The sequence below is a fragment of the Pituophis catenifer genome, unplaced genomic scaffold (assembly GCF_029215685.1).
Source record: "Pituophis catenifer annectens isolate HBS135680 unplaced genomic scaffold, rPitCat1.0.hap2 SCAF_3, whole genome shotgun sequence".
NCBI classification, from domain to species: Eukaryota; Metazoa; Chordata; class Lepidosauria; order Squamata; family Colubridae; genus Pituophis; species Pituophis catenifer.
In genome coordinates, this window is record NW_027256883.1 from 186,502,181 (window position 1) to 186,523,029 (window position 20,849).

A 20,849-nucleotide genomic window follows, 5' to 3' on the forward strand; every position below is an offset into this window, starting at 1 on the left:
GTTTCAACAAGCTAACATGAAACACAGGGTGGATTCGTCTCAAAGTTTTTGGCAACTGCAATTCAACTGTTACTGGATTAATAAGTCTAGTGACCAGGAAAGGACCCACATACTTGGGTCCAAGCTTTTTTGATTTGTGAAAGTGCTCTTGAACAAATTGGAATTAAAAACAGACAAATGTAGCAGGCCTTCATGGGAATGTTTTTTTTGTTTACTAATAAGAATACAGACAATTGGTGAATTATACAAAACAAAAAAAAATGTAATATGACTAAACTCTGATGCTGACTGTTACTACAGAGTGCCATTTTGAGACAAAAGTATTAAGGGCATTGGCAGACAAAATGGGGAATGACAAACTTGCCTTTTATTCCTTCTCATGCAACTGAGATACTTTTACATTTGGCTGTAATATTACAATGACAACCATGATGAAAGCTGCAAAAACAGCAGAAGAGAGGAGAGACTCCCTAGAGCAGTCGGCAGAGAGAGGAATTATCACAGATTTACTTCAGAAAATGTTTGAGGAATGAGACAATAAGTTATCTAAATCACTTAATACTACATTGATAGCTTTTGGGGAAAAAAGAATAGATCAAAGATTTGTAAAGGTGAAAAGGGAAAGAAGGTATTAAGGAGATGGAAAGCTCTGTAATATCTGGAGATTTAAAACAAATGAATGACAAAGTGGACATTCTGGAGAGTAAGACAGATATTATAGGCAGGGAGTTAAAAAAAGAATTGAATATTTTATCTCTAATTGGGATGAAGAGAATAAGAATGTTGTTTGAGATTTAAAGCACAAAGACGGACAATGGAGAAATGATTAGTGAAGATAATAGAACTTGCTAACATGACCAAATTGACTTCTTTGATCAGTGGAAAAACAATATTTATATTTGTTGCTGAGTGGAAACTCATTATGGATTTTTGGCATAAAACAGGTAAAACGAACTTATGATTTATGGTTTTGATGATTTGACTGGACAGACTATAGAAAGAAGAGAGTCCTCTTATCTTAGAGTAAGAGTTAAATATATAATTGTACTTATAACTTCTGTAAAGAAGAGCAGATGCCATTTCTTTGTATCTTTTTGTTCTTTTCGATTTTTCTATTATTTTGTTCCCTTTCTTGCACTTTTTTATTTATTTCTTTTTCTTTTCTTGTTCTTAGTTTACATTAGTTTGCATTTGTTTTTAACATTCCTTCTAAGGAAGAGAGGGACATCTGTTGGAATGCTGACATATTCTCTTTTTGATGCTCATATATCTCATTTGTCATGACACAAAATGAATGCATCACAGATATACATTCTGTAGATTATTCAAAGCTCAGAAAGAGAGCCAAGGTGAGAAAAGGCAGAACTCAAATACTAAGAAAACCTGAAAGATGGAATGGACAAGGATCAGACACACAAATGGAACATCTGCATATTCTCCCTTCTGAACCACAAATTCTTGTGCATTCTGATCGCATGCAATATCTAACAATTATACTTAGTCTTTTTTTTTCTTCCTAGATATCACCTAGAGGAGATATCACAGTGAGAGATGAGGTTGGGCACGTCTGCCCTTCCACCAGAAGTTAAAGTGGACTACATAAAGTGTCACCCAGCAGAAGCTATGAAAGCAAAGATTAGTGATCTAGAGGCCAGAGTACCATCTCTCATGATGAAGACCTCACAACTGAAGCTCTGTCACTAGTTCCCAGTCAAAATTATGCATTACCAAATCATCAAGGATAAGAAAAGAAAGATGATGATTGTAGGTGACTCCCTCTTGAACAGCACAGAAGCTCCCCTTTATCATCTAGTTTTTTCATCTTGACATTTATGCTGATCTGAAATCTGAGATGTGACAGGAAGATTGACAGAGTTTATCACAGACCTTTTCTCCACATCCTTGTGGGCAGAAATGATACCATGTGGCATGACCTCCAACATATTAAGGGTGATTTCATGGCTTTGAGAAGGAAGGTAAAGGAGCTTTGGCTCAGGTAGTACTTCCCATCTAACAGAATATTTCAGCAAAGAGAAATGAAACATTAGTGAACTCCTGTTTGCAAAAGTGGTGCAAGTAGTTTTTCAGAAGCAGTATAAATTTCAAGGACAAGAAGAGGGAACTGTTTTACAGAGATGGAATTGTTCTTGCTAAAAGAAAGAAGATACATTTGATGATGGCTGGTTAACTTTGGCAGGAGTGCTTTAAACCAGAATGCAAGAGGGGAGGGATAGGAATGTAATACCTTTGGTGAGTTATAAATTGACAGGTAATGGATTAAACATAGCAGCAAAAAAAATTTTTGTTGTAAATTACTAACTTAACAGAGAAAATACAAAAAATAAAAGGGAAACTGAAAATGGGAAATAACACATTATTTAAAATTCTTCTAGAGCATCATAGACTAACCTGGACTAATGTAAGTCAAAGTGCATGTGAAGAAGCTAAAAAGGAGGAGTTGATAGAAAATTAAAATGATGAGGATATAAGTGAACATGCATGGTTAGAGCTCTTGAGTTTAACAAATAGGTTGGTAAAGAGCAAATGAATTCTCACACCCATTCCAGTCAAGTACAAATCATCGATTTTTTAAAAAGCCAATTTCAATAAACTAAGGAAATTTGTAAGAAGGATGTCAGGAGAAAAGGACATTAAAAAAAAAGGTATTGAAATTGAGTAGGTCTTCTGGTAGAATGTCAAGGTTCTGACTGACGAACCCAACCAAGTCAGCACTCCGAGACAATCAGATTTCTCAAAGAACTGTTTTATTGAGTACATCACTTTGGCATGCATGAAAGCAAAACCAACTCTAACCTTTTCCCACAGTTTTAGTATAATTAAAGAATAGATATTCCTCTCCCTCCTTGTCACAGGTCACATTGTCCAATTAGATGTTCTGGCGTCTCCCTGGCAACTCCTTCCAATCTCTGGTCAGCACCTGTTGAGATGACCTTGGTTTCCACAGGACAATCTGTTGTTATTGTCTGGTCTGACATTCCAAGCCTCTTTCCTTCCCCCGCTACTGTGAGGTAAGTTGAGAAATGAAAAGATAGCTGTGGTAGCCTAGATCTATTTCAACATTGACATAGAGGGTATTAATAATTAATAATAATATTGTTTGAAGTTTCAAACAATAACAGTGAGGAAGAAAGCTAAGCTATATCTAAAGAAGCCAATGTGGCTTTGCAAGAGCATCTTGCAGAGAAGTTGAGACTAAAGAAGAATATTAACTAGAATCAGAAGGAAAGGATACTAAGGAAGTCTATAAAAGCTTCAGCTGAATGAAGGAATGAGATCAGGAACGCAAAGGCAGAAAATAAGCTAAGGCTATCAAGAGAGGAACAACTGAGGGAGGTGGATTTCTTCAAATATATCAACAGCATAAAGAAGGTAAAGATGGGCGATAAGCTTAGTGCTTATACTGCTTAAGAAAAAAAAAAGTCTTAACAGATGACCAAGAGAAAAGAGAGAAACTCCATTCCTGTTTTGCTCTTATATCTATATTTAAGGAAATGGTGGTCTGAGTAGCAGAGATTAGGAACGAAAGGGAGGCTTTGGGGCAAAAAGGATCAGATAAGGGAACTTCTAGTTTATTTGAATATCATCAAACTCCTAGGCTCCCGTGACATGGGATTTGGAATACTGAAGAAACTGGTTGAACAGCTTTCAGGATTTCTATCAGTTATTTTTGAGGAATCCTAAAAAACCCAGAAGCCACAAAACTGAACAATAGCAAATGAACTCTCTTCAAGAAAGAAGAGAATCCCAGTATAAATCCCAGTATTTCCCCATTATTACCTGGGGAAATGTTTGAGCAGATTATAAAGTAGATCATTTGGAAGCAACTTAGAAACAATGCCATGATTATTAGGACTCAGCATTAGGTTTGTCAAAAAATAGGTCATCTTAGATAAGTCTCCTCATTTCTTTGGCAAAAACATTACTGAATAAAGGGAATCTTGTTATTGTTCTTTTGGTTCTTCAAATCCAACTTGTAGAGAGTCAGGGAGCAGACCAGACAAAAATATAAAAGAAATTTTACCTAGGAAAAGGGAAACATTCCTTAAATCTTGAGTAACAAGATATTATTCAGATGTGACTCAGGCTGATTTACTGAAGTATATATAAGAAGGAAATGAGACAGAGTACAATCAAACTTGCCAGATTTTGCCAATTGTAGCCAATCTAAATAAAGTGTAGTCCTGGTTTTAATGTGGAATTGATTTTCTATGATTTATCTAGAGGGGCTGGCAATCTGGGCACTTAGTGACTATATAAACAAGTCCATGCAATTTTCTTGGCTAGATTTTCAGAAGTGGCTTGTCATTACCTTCTTTTAAGATGTTTTTCAACTTTCCAATCTAAGTATCTAATAGAATGTCTAGTCCAAAGTTGAAAATTGTTAAAATATGGTTGGAATGGTAACATAAAATTGTCTGGCTAGTTGCAGTCAGAGGGTCAGCACTCATAACTCTGTATTGAATTGGAGAACAATAATTAGTGAGCTCCAAAAAAGATCTCTCTTGGGACCAATATTATCCAACATTTTTATTAATGATCTGGATAATATAATAATAAGCTACTTATCAAACTTGTGGATGACATAACATCAGGAAATCTGGCCAATACCCAGGCTGACATAACAAGTTTTCAATCCAATCTGGGCCAATTGGAAGATTGGGCTAAGAGGAACAAGATGTCCTTCAATATCTTCATTCACGATATATTTAAGGCAGGGGTGAAATGCTCCCGGTTCGGACCGGATCGCCTGATCTGATAGCGATGGAGGTGGGTTGTTCAGAGAACCGGTAGCAAAAATCCCCGCCCCCCCCCCATGCCCAGCTGAACCACACAAACATCAGAGGCTTTTTTTTTTACTTTTAAAAGCATTTTTCTACAACTTCGCCCGAAAAAATGCTTTTAAAAGTAAAAAAAAAAAGCCTCTGATGATCGCATGGTTCATCAAAGCACTTAAAAGAAAAAAAAAACTTTTTTTCTTTTAAATGCTCTGACGATCCAACCTGAGTTCCCTGATCAGCAGAGGCTTTTTTAAAAAGCCCCTGCCGATCAGGGAACTCAGCTTGGATCGTCAGAGCCTTTTGAAAGCACTTTTTTACAACGTCTTAGCCGAAGAGGTTGTATAAAAAATGGTTTTAAAAGTAAAAAAAAAAAAAAAATGGCCACGCCCACATTACACACACACACCCCACCAAGCCACGCCCACAGAACCGGTAGTAACAAATTTTACATTTCACCCCTGATTTAAGGAGAAAGAATGTGGTACACACATGTAATCAGGGATTCATAGGTCGAATGGGATTATTAATAGCAAGTTGAACATGATGCACAGCATGTTACAACTCAAAAAGTTTGACACAGTTCTGGGCTGCATTAGAAAGGCACTGTATGAAAGGCATGGACTTCTTATTAGACTTGGTAAGATTACACCTGAAGTACTCTATACAGTTTTGGACAATACATTTCTAGAGGTATATTAAAGAATTAGGTTCAGAGGAAGAGGATACAAAGATAATATAGGAATTTAAGGACACAATCTATAAGCAAAAGATGAAGAAATTTGAGATGTTCAATCTGCATTAAAGAAGACTAAGAGGAAACATTTCAGTATCTGGTATTCAGGTATATAAAAGGCTTTCATAGGGAAGTTGGTGCTAAAGAAGCCTGAGTCAGAAACAATGGGTAAAAGTTGCAGCTATTAGATTTCCCTTAAATATAACAACATTTCATTTGCTGATGGTAAGATTTGGCTTTCTTGCAAACTGCAGAGATTTAAAGTAGTTTGTTCTATGGTCTTTTCTAATTTCACAATTTTATTGACTCTGTAGAGGACAGAAAATGACTTTCCTTTGTGAGAAACACAGTCAGGTGAAGAGGGAGGAATTGCGATTAAAGGCAACTTCTGAATAAAACCTCCTTTTCTGAGTCAAGTTCTTTCTTCAATCCCAATGTTTACAATTCCCATAGTGTCTGCCTGGCTGATTCAGTCTGTCAGGGTTGGCAGAGTCTGAATCATAACTAAGCAAAGCACATCTTCTCTGTCACAGTGCCTCCCCACTGGAATGAGGTTTCCTCCAAAAATCAAATGGTCCCCATCTTACTGGTGTATCAAAAGGGTCTGAAGACCTGGCTCTTTATTAAGGCCTTTGGTGGGGATGCCTGAAGCAACCTTTAAGTTTAGGCTTATTTTTCTATTGTTTCTACCTGGTTTGCCATTCTGCCATCTTTATCTTTTTTGGTTTCCTGTTGTTTAATTGTCATGTTTTCATGTTTTAAATCATTTGTAAACCATGTTAGCATATAAAATTAAATTTAAATCATAATCATTATAATGTTGGAATGTTAAAAGGGGCCCAATGTTACAACACAATGTATTGCAAACAGTTCTTTCTTGTGTGAACATTTGAAATATTGACAAAATAATTACCCTTATATCCAAAATATGGGGTTTACATTAACGCTGGTCTGAGGTCATGTACCTGGCCAAATATACCTCTGATGAGGACAATAAAAGTGAATAGTAGGACAGGAAACATAGAAAGGCGTGGTGACCTAGTGGTAAAGACACTCACCTCCCACTTGGAAGGTTGATACTTCAATCCTAAGTAATGGCAGATGTTTTTTTCCTAGAAAACTATTTGCTGTGAACTCTGCATGGTGTCAGGAAGGGCATCTGGCCAGTAAATGCTCAGATCCATTCAGTTGCCCCAACTCTACCCTAATTTAAGGGATTACAGGGTCATAAAAAGGAAGTTTTTAATATACTGTAGGAAGGAAGACAATGGTCCTCAACTGAGCAGTGATGTAAGGCACAGATGTTCTTCCTTTTACCATTGGAAATACAAATTCTGTAATCAACATTCTCGTTTCCCCAAAATACTACAGATCCCAAAATAGTATTGCAGAAGAATTCAATTTGAGATAGACGCCCATTGGGTCTATTAGAGATGAGCAGTTGCAGCCATCTGGTCCAGCTTTTTTCTCTCACACAAGAGAAAATTAGGAAATTAAACTTTAGTTAAATTTAATTCTTAAAAATAAAGATAAAAATAAAATTAAAAGAAGAGAATAATAGTATGGACTCAGTCATGGTATAGCTTGATGCCAAGTTTTCAGCAAAACTGTTCAATTCTTCAGTGACACAAAGGAAATACGCATGCACTATTTTCTCTTTGAAGTCATTTGTGGTACTGTTTGGATAGGAATTTATTTTTGTTTTCTTGATCTTCTTTTTTGTGCAAGTGTAGGAAAACTAGGGGTTGCTGCTTATTTTGATTTTACCTTAACCTCCCTGAGGTACTTGTAGACACACTCAAATCTGATCCACACAACTTATATTTTAATTAATGGTTTTGTGTAGTTATTTGTTCATCTGCTTGTTTGTTTGTTGCATTTCCCTATTTCTAATTTCCACAAGTCAATTAGCAATTGAGAAAATAAAAGGAAATAAAAACTGCCGGGATTCAGTCAAGCCTTAATAGAACCTGCACCCTAGTCTTAAGCTGATTAATTGGAAGAAAATAGTATTGATTTTAAATGACTTTAATTTAGAGTGTATTGACTTAAAATAGTTGTTTATAAAGATTAAAGCTGTAAGAAAACAAGTCTAGAAGCCCTTAGAATATTTGAGTTAATGGGGCAGATGATCTTTGGTGTCATTTGCAAATCTTCATGAGGCAGTTTCAGTATAGTTGGAATCACTGTAACAGAGACAATTATTACTGGGGCTGCAACTGAGGGCAACTGAGGAAGAAATATAAAGTGGTTGGTCCTTATACTGCAAAGAAACATAAGCAGTTCTGTATGACTATGTCAAGCATTTGTAAATAAGCCTATGAGTTAGCTTGGGGAGTGGGGGAACGTGCCCTTAACCCTGCTGAATATTCTTCTTGGTGTAGTAAATTAAAAAGGTCAGGGATAACACTGGGAGCCATGTTGTTTGGTTCTCCAATCAAACTGCAATTTTGAGATGGCCTCCCTTCATTTCAAGATCTTGGATAATGTTTTCTAAGCTTCTTGTGTGCTATTCTGTTTGGTTTATGTTTTTTTTTTTTTTAAGTTGAGAAATAATGAGAGCAATTGCTGCCATTTGTTGCTCCATCCTATATTACAATTAAGTACATTTTGCCCTGAAGCATTTATGTCACAAAGATCAATTGTGCAGAAGAGCCTAATCTGTTTTGTCTTCTGTGCTACTCTGGGATATTCTTGCAACCAACATTTAAACATTTCACTCTGGATTGCAATGGTCTGGTTCTGGTTTGATTCACAGTCTGGATTATAGGTGTTGATTGGCTGTTCCTTGGCTTCTTGCTTTCCCATTTTTTTTCAGGGAAGGCAAGCTTCATTGGCTAGCCTCCCAATGGGTGGATTTATCAATGCCTCTCTTCTCCCTTTAGGGATCATTTTCTCCCCATTCATTTTCTTGCTTTTCCAGATGTTTGCATCACGGGTGGCTTCATACTTTTTAACTCCATTCTTTTCTTTGACACTTTTCTTTTCCCCTAATTGTATTATTGTTGTTCCGATGCTACAGTAATTAAAGGGAGTACATTAGTCCTTCATTTCTTTCTTTGTCTGTGGGTCTAAAGAAACCTTATGGTGGCAATAAAAAGCTAATGGTTTAGATTTACAAAAGCAAAAAAATAAAGATAGCATTTGTTAGAACTTTGTAGTTGTATTTCTATAGGCCTATTTTAAACATTTTTTTAAAAAAGGGAAGGGAGATGGACACATTGCAGCACACAGCCAGGATAAAAAGACAGTATTTTGTCAGGGGCAAAACCCCAAAGAACGTCCATTGAGAGAAGTAAAGGTGGAACTGAATGATGTTACAGAAAAAATGCATGGTGACCCAAAGTTGTTACAGGTTTCCATGGTCTCTATAGATGGTTGCTAGGTTGGCTGGAGGAGGAAACAGAGGAAAAGAAGGAGAGATTGTAACAGCTAAGCAGCCCAAGATGAAATGGGCTATACAGGGGCAGTGACCATTTGTTGAAAGGGAAAGGGTGTGTCTGGCACTGTAGATAATTGGATCTGGGGATATTTCCAGATTACCGCAAAGCACAGACACTCATGACACAGAAGAGCTTAAGATTACTTGGGATAGAAAATAGTATTTTAGAGGTAGAGCTTCAAACATGGCATCAGCATACAGCCGTGATGGTGAACCTATGGCATGTGTGCCCGAAGTGGCATGTGGAGCCATGTCACCTGGCATGTGCAACATCGCCCGTTCCTCTTCTGGGTTTCTGGCGCACTTGCATGTGTGATGATCAGCTAGCCTTTGTGTTTGCGTCAGTGCCGGAAACTGAAAGAGCTAGTCTTCCATTTTCCGGCGTGAGCATGTGTGCTGGCCAGCTGATCAGCACATGTGCATGCATGGCAGTAACCTGAAGAAATTGCAAGTACATTCTCCGGTGCGTGCATGCCCCTGGGCAACTCCTATTCCTGGTCTCAGCCCAGACGAGCGCGTGTGAAGTGCTCCCTTTTCGGCACTTGGTGCCGAAAAGGTTTGCCATCTCTTGTATACAGTATGTGTATGTGTGGTGGGGAAAGAGTGCTGGAGGTTACTATTATCTATTCCTATCCTAAAAAATGGTGAGAATTCCTATGTTAGTGATAACATAGCAAGCAGAAAATGTGGATCTGGCTGAAAGGTCAAATACAAACAAAATATTGAACATAAAGTTATTAAAACTTTAATGGCTTTGTTTGGTTTGAAACCTTGATTCAAGATTTTAGTCACAAGTAAATATATATTGAATGGCTCCTATGTTTACCTACTTGAAAAGATGAGAACAGACCATTAATTTCTTAAATGTAGGGCTATTTGTCTTAACAGACACAATTCCCAGACTGCTTACAATACAATCAGATGACTTTTTATAATATTGGAGTATAAAAAATAAATTTTGAATTTCAGAATGTTTTCATTTACCTCATCTTAGCAGCTTTTGCCAAACTGAAATCAGTATCAAATTAGTTAAATAAGTCATGCCTTAAAATTATTATGTCATTTTTATAAGCAATGGAGCCTTAGAGTGATGATTTCTTGTGTATTTGCAAAAATTCTTAACAATATTCCCCTTAAATTTATTAGATGTGATGTATATTTTGCTTCTTGACCACTATATTATACTTTGTATTTTTTTTCTGACCATAATGAATTTCACAACAAGAAAACAAAAAACACTCGTGCAAGAATTTTGTAGTAAAACATTAATTTTGGATCACAGGTTTATTGTATGGATTTTGCAACACAGCTCATATTACAAACATTATCTGGGAAACATTTACAAGAATAAATAAGATGGACTTGCAGTTGTAAAAAAAAGGTTACACTTCACTGTAATGTACAGTCAAAAAATATATCTGATATTCGTTGACTTGACATTATTTACCTTCCTTCCTTGTAAACTAGAAAGAAACTCTGAAAGCACAGTGCTGAATTTTCATATAGTGTGTGTGTTTTTGTGTGTGTGTTTGTATGTATTTTAAATACGTGCTTTATCAAACAGCCAACGTGTACAAGAGAGCTTAATTTGGTAACATTAAGCATTCAGGGAATACCCTAACCCTATGAATGAAAATAAACTCAATGCTCAGGTAAACAATCTCTGACAGCTAGCACAGAGTTGGATCAAAGGAACTAACACAAATTTACTGCTAGCATGGGATGCTACAAGAACCTTCATCCCCAAGTTTACAGGGATAAAATTTTTAGCCAATAATAAAATATTGGCTAAAATAATTAACCAATAAAAGAGAATATTTGTAGCTCAGGGTTGAGATGAAGGGGTTTTGGTGTTCTCTGAGCTTGGTTATTACTCACTTACTAGCACTGATGATGTTACCTAGACTGGGAATGAAACATTTTCAAGAAAACAATCAAACTCAGAGAGCACGAAAGACCTGTCAAAAAGTTATAGGTCTACAGGGACTATACCTTTGTGGGATGACATAATATTTGTGTCCCCACATAAGTGTTTCGCCCACCATGTGTTTGTGCATCCTTCCCTCGGCATACAGCCATCTCCCTACCCCAAATGATTTATTCTGTGGCTAGCCATGTCACTATAGTACGTGAACTATAAGACATACAATAAACTAATATAACAAAAGCTGCCAGCTCAAACTGCTGACTACTATAATATGATTTCGGTAGAGAAGAAGAGAAAAAAGGAAAACAAATGGCCTGGAAAAATACTCTTTTGCGAAAAGTAGCAAAAATGACTTTTGGAGAAAGTCATCAAAATTATTTTTTTCCTCCCTCTTTAGCATCGCTAAGTGATCTTGCATATACACATTTATGCAACTGACAGCATAAAGTAATAGAAAAGAAAAATATTTTTTTCAGGACATGGCAAAATTTACAGGGCGATTATGCAATGACAAGACTGAGAATCACCTTGTGGTGAGATTTCCCAGTTAAAAAAATTCTAAGTCAAAATCCAGTTGGATCTGAATATATTAAAGGATGATTGGTTAAAAAAATGTATTCTGCAAAGGCTGACATTTCAGCAACTCATCCGTATGAATTTTGTTTCACAGCAACTTATTTGGCAAAATCTTGCTAGAAAACAGTGAAATATTAGCTTTTTTCTTCGAGATGACACTGTTTCATCTAGATCTACATGTCACCAAATTGAGCAAAAGGAACTCCATGACAGCAAACTCCAGTAATTTTATTCATTTCCTCAAATCACACTGCCCATCAATAATATGTCATTTCTTCTGGTACCAGTGTGAACACTTAATTATAATGCTATTGAGATAAAACTAGAATAAATAGCATATATTTGGATAGGCAAGCAAAACATATCATATATTTGGATAGGCAAGCAAATTTAAAAAGGAATGAGATAAGATTTCAAATATCTTTGCTGTCTGGAAACCTACAAATAGTGACCTTTTTTTGTCAGATATTTCTTTATTATAGAGCAATAGTTGTTCTGGTGGCCAAGACACAAAAAGAAATTTATTAGACTGGCACCTTTTTTGAACAAGTTGAAGAAAAATGATCTCTTTTGAAAAGGGCAGTCTGGTTGCTTGCAGTGCAAAGAAATTTGAGAGAGATTTATTATTATTATACTAACATTGAGTCTAGCTGCCATTTTATTCTCTTAAACAAATTACCTTAGTTTTGTTGTTTTTGTTTTAATATTTTCTAGAGTTTAATTATTGCCCTCCCCCCAAAAGTTACCAGTTATTCAATAAAGAGATGTACTGACTGGGTCTACATGTCTTGGGTGTGTGCGTGTGCATGTATGAAATGGTCCATCTCAACGTAGAATGTTATATTTTGTGTTTTATTACTGACATACTGTACAAGTAAATAAAAAAGTAGATATTTAATATGTTCCAGTGTTCTGTCATTTTTAAATGATTAGAATTTGAGGGCTTCTTTGTTTCCTTTATGTTAAATTCCAATACTACAAGAAATATGATTTCAGGAAAGCTAATATGCTTCAGATCCATTCAAAGTCTATGAACAATGAAAGAAAGCATAGAATACTAGTGTAGCTTAAAATGTGTCCCACTACACAATGCATAATATTTAATTTCATCCGGTGGGGTTTAGTTATGGAGAAGAGTCTGAGGAAATAAAAGACTTCTCCAGCTTAAGATATTGTGCAACAATGCAGAATTATCACTTTATTCAAAGGCATTGTTGAATGAGATTTAGAGCCTTGTACAGAGAAAGTAGGATAAACATGGTTTGATGGGAGCTGCAGAAATTGTACAAGTAAATTATAGAAGCTATTTTCCTCTGAACATTCCAGTCACATCTGATAGTAAATCTTCCTTACCTTGAATCTAAGAACAGAAAATGTATGTGTATTTTCTATGTACTTAGGAGCATGAAGAGATTATCTACATCTACATCATTATCTACCATGATGATATGGAAACTGGGCAGTGGTGAAATCCTCTGCGGTTTGCTATCGGTTCGCTCGATAGCATGCGCGCTGCATGCCAAACATGTGCTGAATGCGTGCATACACAGTGCATGCCAAAAGCACGCTGCACTTGGAAAAAGGAAGCTTAAGAAGGTAAGTAGAACAGCGGGGGGTGGGAGGAACAGATGTGCTGCATGATTTAGAATATAAATCGCGGGGCACAGCTGATCATCGAAAATACCGGTTCAGACAAACTGGTAGCTTTTTTTTTATTATTGGTTCTCCCAAACTGGTGCAAACTGGTAGCATTTCATCCCTGAAACTGGAGTACTTTCCTCTTCTCTCTTTCTTAAATGCAAATTTTGGAATGACATTACAATGAAATAGCTTTTCTGTAATCATACTATTGCTAGTTCCCTACGACTTCCCTCTCCCACAATTGATTTTTTAATATTTTGGCTTGCTTCACCACCACTAACAAAGTGGAACTTAGTTGTTGCAAATCAATACTGCACTGCTAGAAGCCATTCCAAGAAACCTATTTTTGTCATCTTGTCTAGAGTTATATATTAATCACTATATTCAATCCTTAGTGTACCAATAAGAATGAAACAATATGCCCCTGTCTTAAAAGGCTGATAATTGAGCTTATGTACATGTGCCGTGATGCAAAGGTTGTGTTTTCTGCACACTAAATTGAGCACAAAGTCTGAGAAAATCAGTTTTTTGGAGATGGCCTTTTGTGAAAGGCAACAAATTTAAAAATGTTGGTTTCAGTAAATAAAGGTTGAAGGTTGAACTAAGATTCCCAGCTACTGAGTTTGCAAAATACTAAACTACAATGCCCATTAATAATTATTCAACACCACTATTGATGTCCAAGTTTCAAAGAACGCATCAACAAAGCACTTTGGCTTTTTAGTGCACAGTTAATGGTCAACATAATTTGTCATTCACATCTAATTTCACATCAGAGACAGCTTGTTGGTATTACGTTAGCAAATTACAACACAATTCTGCCCTAATATCCACATCAAAACAAGTTCATTTTTTCCAATTTAGCTTCTACAAAAAGGCTTTTGGAAGTATAGTTTTCCTATCAAGGGGTCTGCTTTCTGAGGGTTTACTGTATATTACAGTGTAACTTTAATCATCTTTTTAGCTCAAGTATTATGTATATATTAACAGAAAAAGATGATAAGGACATATATGTAAAATTGACTGAGTGAGTGATGGATGGAGATGTAAATGTAAAGCTATTTTTTTTCTTGTTGCCCTCACTAAAATAAATTAATTTTTTTTTAACAAAACTCTCCCTCTCCACATCTAACTACAAGCAGGGCTTATTTCTAAAGAAACATGCATAGAATTGCATTATACAGCTTCTCTCATAACCTTGTTATGTGAACATGCTCCTAAACAACCTTTCCTTCTGAAATTTTTTGCTCATGTTCTTTGTGTAAAGAGGGCATTAGTATAGGGCAGGGGTCTCCAAACCTGGCAACTTTAAGACTTGTGGACTTCAACTTGTGGAGTTGAAGTCCACAAGTCTTAAAGTTGCCAAGCTTGGAGACCCCTGGTATAGGGTATAAACCCACAAAAATAGCTTAACTATGACAAATAAATGAAACAGGTACAGTCTGCCATTCCTATTGCTTTCACGTAATTTTTACAATTGTTGTGAAGGCTATTATCTGTTCTCCATCCCTGCTGAGTGGAGCCTTTGGTGCTATTTTGTAGGATTTTGTATCAGCCACTGATTACTATTCTGCTTTAATAGGTTCTGAATTAAGCTGTATTATAGCTTCTCCTTTTATGATGAGACAATAATTGGGTTATGTTTTTGGAAGTTTGTTAGTTCTTTTAAATAGGCTTCAGCCACCTTGAGTTGGATGAGATGTGGGCTAGAACAGTTTTAAAATTAACAATACAAAAAACTTTCCTGGTGTAATATAACAAAATCTGTGTCAACATGTAACCGTGATTATAATGTACTTTACTCCCACACATCCTTCTTTTCACTCTCACATATAGTATTGGAAATAAAAGAGTTCAAAACCTATTAACATATTAAATCATTTCAACATATTAAATCAACATATTAAATCATTTTTTGCTCTCTTCCTCTCTACTTCCCTACTTTTTCTTTTACAGCCTATACATAACCTACATATATTTCTATGCAGAAAGTTGTTTTATGGCAGGTGGACTGATTAAATACATCAGATTCCTGCTTATATCTCCCCCCCCCCCCGCCCAAAGATTAAGCCAGTGGAGATCCTTTTACCCTTTACATGCATGCATTGCACACATGGAGACCATTGGTAAGCAGATAAAATTAAATTAAGCAGGAAAAAGTAGCTCATGCACAACAGAGTTCCATTTTCACCTTCTTCCATTACTTTCCTTGCACCAGCCTTTCTTCTAGCATCTTTAAATTTATTTAAATATAATCATCACCTCCGGAGATTTTACCAAACATTTTCCCTGATCCCTATATCTAATTACAATATTGTCACGGTACAGCCTTTTTGCTGCTTAACAAGCTTTAACCTTTCTCATAAGAATAGTTTCATGATATTCAAGCAAGATTTAACCTAGATTATGACAGGTTCCCCAAATGGACATTTGTCATATTGGAACTCTGCTACAAAGATGTGTGGGTAGAAGATACCTCTGCATAAGTCCAAGAGCATCTCTGCTGCCCTGAAACAGGGAAGCCTGATATTTGAGTTGCACAAAACCTAGATGCATAGTTTGCAATTAGTGCAGAGAAGAGCAACAAAGATTATTAGGGGACTGTATGAGAAAACATGTGAAAAACAGTTGCAGGAATTGGGTATGTCTAGTTTAATCAAAAGAAGGACCAGGGGGTAACATGACAGCAGTGTTCCAGTGTTTGAGGGGCTGAGGTGGGTATCAACCTATTATGACCTGAAGACAGGACAAGAAGCAATGGATGAAAAACAATCAAGGAAAGAAACAACCTAGAACTAAGGAGAAATTTCCTGACAATTGGGGAATAATCAATCAGTGGAACAACTTGCCTCAAGAAGTTGTAGGTGCTCCAAAACTGGGGGGTTTTCAGAAGAGACTGGACAACCATTTGTTTAAAATGGTGTAGGATTTCCTGCTTTAGCAGGGGTTGAACTAGAAGACCTCAAAGATCCCTTCCAACTCTGTTATTCTATTATTCTGTTAAAGTAGCAATGAAAGTTCCTCAGTAATCAAGATTTGAAATGAAAATACTGCCACACACAAGTAGCAGCCTTGCTTGAAGTTAAGTACCCTTTGTCACTGAAGCATTTCACATTTCCTTGAGAACTTCAGATACCACCACTTTTATAGCTACTTGTCGCTTATTTATTTGCACATTTAGAGCAGAAATTCTTTTATCGTGCTTTAATAGTTTTATCCTGCTGGTGAACTTGCAAAAAATATGTCTAGAGAGCAAAAAAGATTATTAATTAAAGGTACCTATTAAATTACAATGTTTTGTAGCTATTGCTGCTTTGCCCTTTTATTTTTCAAAGTGGAAATTAACATTGTATTTCAAATGTCAAAAATCAATGCATGTAATAACCGATTGCCTGGTTATTAATGAAACAACTAGAAGGTAGAATCACATCAGCAGAAATATCTTAAAGGAAAGGTATCCTTCTTACTGACCCAAAGAAAATAAGTCAAATAAAATAGGACATTTTTGCTAGAGATTTTTTTCTTTAACATAGCAAGATTTGGGGTCAAAATGGGAACTTTAAATGTTTACACATAGTAGCCACAGGAAATCCAAGACAAATTCTATTTCCAGATGACAATTTTTGTTATACATGTGCTTATGTGTATATGTATAATATATGCACGCAAATACATATACATATATTGGAAACAAGAATAGCTTTGAGGCAATGATTTTCAATAGATAATGCGGGGCAGAAGGAGGATTAAATCCAATTTATGTGCATCCTTGTGTACACTAGAATCCTATAAAATCATACAGAAATCCAAAAAAGTGATGAAGCTAGCAGAGATGACAAAATTGACTGTTTTAATTAGAGAAAATAATATATTCAGTTTTGTTTCTTTTTGGAAACTGCTTCTGGACTTCATTCTTGAGAGAGAGAGGAAAAAAATGAACTTTTGACTTTCAGTTTTGCTAATTGACCTAGTTTATTATTATAGAAATGGTTAGTACTTGATAAGTTCATAAAGTAAAAAGTTGAGACTGTAATTCTATTTTGTACTTTATTGTGCTAAACAAAGTTGAAAGTCAATGCTTTTTTTCTTTCCCTCTTTGCTCTACACCTCTATTTCCACCTTCATTACTTTCCCTACAATTTTCCTATTATCTTTCTTTTCTTTTCTTTTTTTAAAGTATATAAAGAGGTAGGAAAATGTCCACATAGGGATCACAACAGAACACAACAGAACACAACACAACACAACACAACACAACAATCTGTTTGCATTGCCAGCCAACTAACTAATCAAAACACTCTTCTCGCCCATAATTATTAGCTGTTTTTCAACTAAGATTTGGCGTATGTTGCTTCCAGACTTTTCCTTTCATGGTTGAATCCTTTTTTTCTGTTTTTGTGTCAAATTTTAACTGCGTTTGCCTTGTTTTGCATGGTGCACCACTGATTGTTCTGCCCTCTTTATCTGAGATGCTTAATCTGCCCCATTTGAAATGGATCTCTCTCTTACGTCTCCACTTCCAGGTACATATAATCAAATATATTTCTCCACTTTCAAATGAAGAATGAGACTAAGAGACTACCTATACCAATCAATTATAGCCTGCCTATTAGTGTAAAAAAAAAAGAGATTAATATCGCTTTCAATTGACCTCAATCTTTGTTGACTACATGGGCACATCTGCATAGTTGTCTTGACAGTAATATTAAAGTGGTTTGTCATTGTGTGCTTGCAGGATACTTTTTTCTATATTATAGCCCTAAATTCTAGATTATAGCCCTAAAATTTTTTTATAGACTCACATAAATACTAGCCATATCTGACCTTGTCTAATCTTTCAGAATCACCCAAGATCAGCTATGTGCACCCATATGACATTAAAAAAATCATAGCTGTGAGACCCTTGTAACAACATCAGTTTAATGAATAAGTGTAATGCAGATGTCAGTAAGAAATATAATATTTCTATTTCTGCAGATAAGTGCTCTAAATATATGATGTAAGCATTTGTAAGGAAAGACATCTATGGTGGTGTTAAATTCCCTTTTTTTTTTGGGGGGGGGTAGAGTTTAGCTAACTATTTATTCTTTTGCATTAGTCTAAAGGCACAAGAATCACTATATATTATGTATACATTATAATATGTAGTTGGTTCCCCAAATTGGGGATGGTATGAACACACATTTAAGAAAGTTACTGAGAGATGTAACAGTTAAAAATAGCATTATGAGCTAATTTTACTTGTCACATGCCAAGTTTAAACCTTCACTTTCTTCGCAGATTTCTTATCTGGGAGAAGTGTATGGTTACATTAATTCTATGCTTGAGGCTCTTTTTTCTTTTAAGCAGAATGGCTAAATTAAGGATAGCTAAATGTTTAAAAAATACCAAAGTATAACTGCTACATCATTTCAACAAGTGACAGTTCCATAATAAAACAAAATCTGGCGATTTCATATTATTCAGCTTCTACATAGTTCTACCATTTCAATGTGAAGTTGTTGACTTAAGGCAAAGAACACAATGGTCTTGTATTTGTTTCCAAAAAAAATGTTTTTTTAAGATTTAACAGAAAACTTTGATCCCCTTTCCCATAATGCACCCCAAATCTTTCTTGTCAAAGACGAAACAGTTGTGATTTTGAAAATAAGGGCATAAAATTGTTGGCTAGTTTTTTACAAAATTAATTTTAAAAAATGATTGTTGCTGCAATAATTATTATGAGGCAAGAGAGTAAGTTTATCATGTACCATAAATAACAGTACCTTTTACAGAAAAGACAGCTAACACATGGGTTAATGAAAATGATTCATATCTCTTCTTTCATCTGACAATGAAATTTGAAGGCCTGTCATTATGTCCCTTGTTTGGGTAATGTGGTTGGCCAGCCTAACTTGTAAACTCATATATGTTAACATCTTACATATAAATGTAGTTCATCAGAAGGTGGGAAGTTGCAATCACCCATTCCTATATGATCAGGGTATTTTAGAACACTGCTTTCTACCACATTGATTAATGAGGTATGTAACAAGTCCATCAACTGTACTATTTCATACAACAGATCAGATCTTGACTGTGTAGGTCAGGGGTGTCAAACTGGAGGGCTGGATGCATCACATGCAGGCCATGGCCACCCCAGCTCCACAAAGGGAAAAGGCATCACAAAACATCACGATGGCAACGTGACACTGCGAGTTTGACACCCATGGTGTAGGTGGTAGAATAACCTCCAAGGTACATATTTTAAGCCCATCCTTCAATTTCCCTCTTTTGTAAAATTTACACTGCACACAACCAAATATTTATGATAAAACAAAATTAATTTCATTACCAAGCAAAGGAACAATAATATGAAACATTAAGATAATTTCAGGGTGACCTCAATGTACTTTGCAGGGAGGTGCAGTTTTACAGAGTTGCTTCACCAGCACTGCAGCTGATAGGAACCATTAAGATTTAACCAATCCATGCAGAACATTCAAAATCTAGTAGCATTGTGTATTAATCAAGGCAGAACATTAACTGGCAGCTTCTTCATTCCATAGCCTGCTTTTAAGACAATAAGAGCTGACAGAAAAATCACACATTTATGATGGTGGCTTTTTCATCTGAAAAACTTAACACAAAGGCTTGCTCTGCTGAAAGCCAAACATATGTTTAATGAAGCTTCTCTTTAAAGCAAACTGATTTATATAGGAAACAAAAAAAGTGAGGATTTGGAGAGACACAAAAAGTGGAGCTGATATTTTATACACACACACACAAACACACACACACTCCTGTTTGCATCAAGGGAGGAAAAAAAGACACATCCAAAATGATAGGGAGAAGCAGTCAGAAGGGATTAGAAAGCAGAATATTCCCCCCTGTCTCTTGCTTTGCCATAGTGGGTTGCTTAAAAGGCAAGAATGTTCTAAAAACAGATGGCAGCAGATCTCTCCTCCGGCACTCAGCTCTGACCTGGTTTCTCATTCAAGGATGAAGAGCTATATATGCTTTAGCCCATTACTCCTCTGAAGTAAAGTGGGGAACCAATGTCCTTCAAACACCAAAGCTTTAGGCATCCTTTAGCTCCCTGCCCTGATGAGCTAAAATGAACTTAAGTATTCCAATGCAACCTCATATACAAATTTATATTGTTCCTGAAAGAGAGAGAAGAACACAGTGATAAATCAAGATAATATTCAGGTGACTCATTCTTTCAATTCACTCTACTTTAATATCACATTTAGACTCCCCAAATTCCCCCCAAAATCCCATACACAGATACAGGGTTCCAAATTTGCATTCAGTGTCCCATGTGACCCTTAAGAATATTATTGTTCCATTTTATCAAATTGCTAAGATAGAAGAATATGGGCAATATTACAAGTAGCGATTTAGATTACAGCACAATCAGCTTGAAATGTCTTTGACCATTCACATCAAATAAATGCATTGTTTTAAAAAATCAAATGCAAAAAAGAGATTTTTTTTTTTAAAAAAGACAAATACATATGGGCCTACATAGAATCTGTATTTTACCTGCTCTTCTAAAGATGAAAAGTTAGAAAACTAAATACACTGCTCAAAAAAATAAAGGGAACACAAGCAGAAGACATCCGAGATCTGAATGAATGAAATAGCCTTATTAAATACTTTGTTCGTTACATATAGTAGTTTTGTATTCCCTTTAGTTGTTTGAGCAGTGTATAAACTACTGTATGTAAAAAACAAGTATTTAATAAG

General features: G+C 35.8%; 1 protein-coding gene across 1 annotated transcript in view; it reads right to left on the reverse strand.

Moving 5' to 3' along the window:
• Positions 1 to 20,209: 20,209 nt before the first annotated feature.
• The window catches only part of PTPRT (protein tyrosine phosphatase receptor type T), a 680,289-nt gene continuing 679,649 nt past the window's right edge, over positions 20,210 to 20,849 (reverse strand). The window contains exon 33 of the mRNA XM_070939969.1: positions 20,210 to 20,263. Within this exon, the coding sequence (XP_070796070.1) occupies positions 20,210 to 20,263 (54 nt within the window). The remainder of the gene's footprint in view (positions 20,264 to 20,849) is intronic.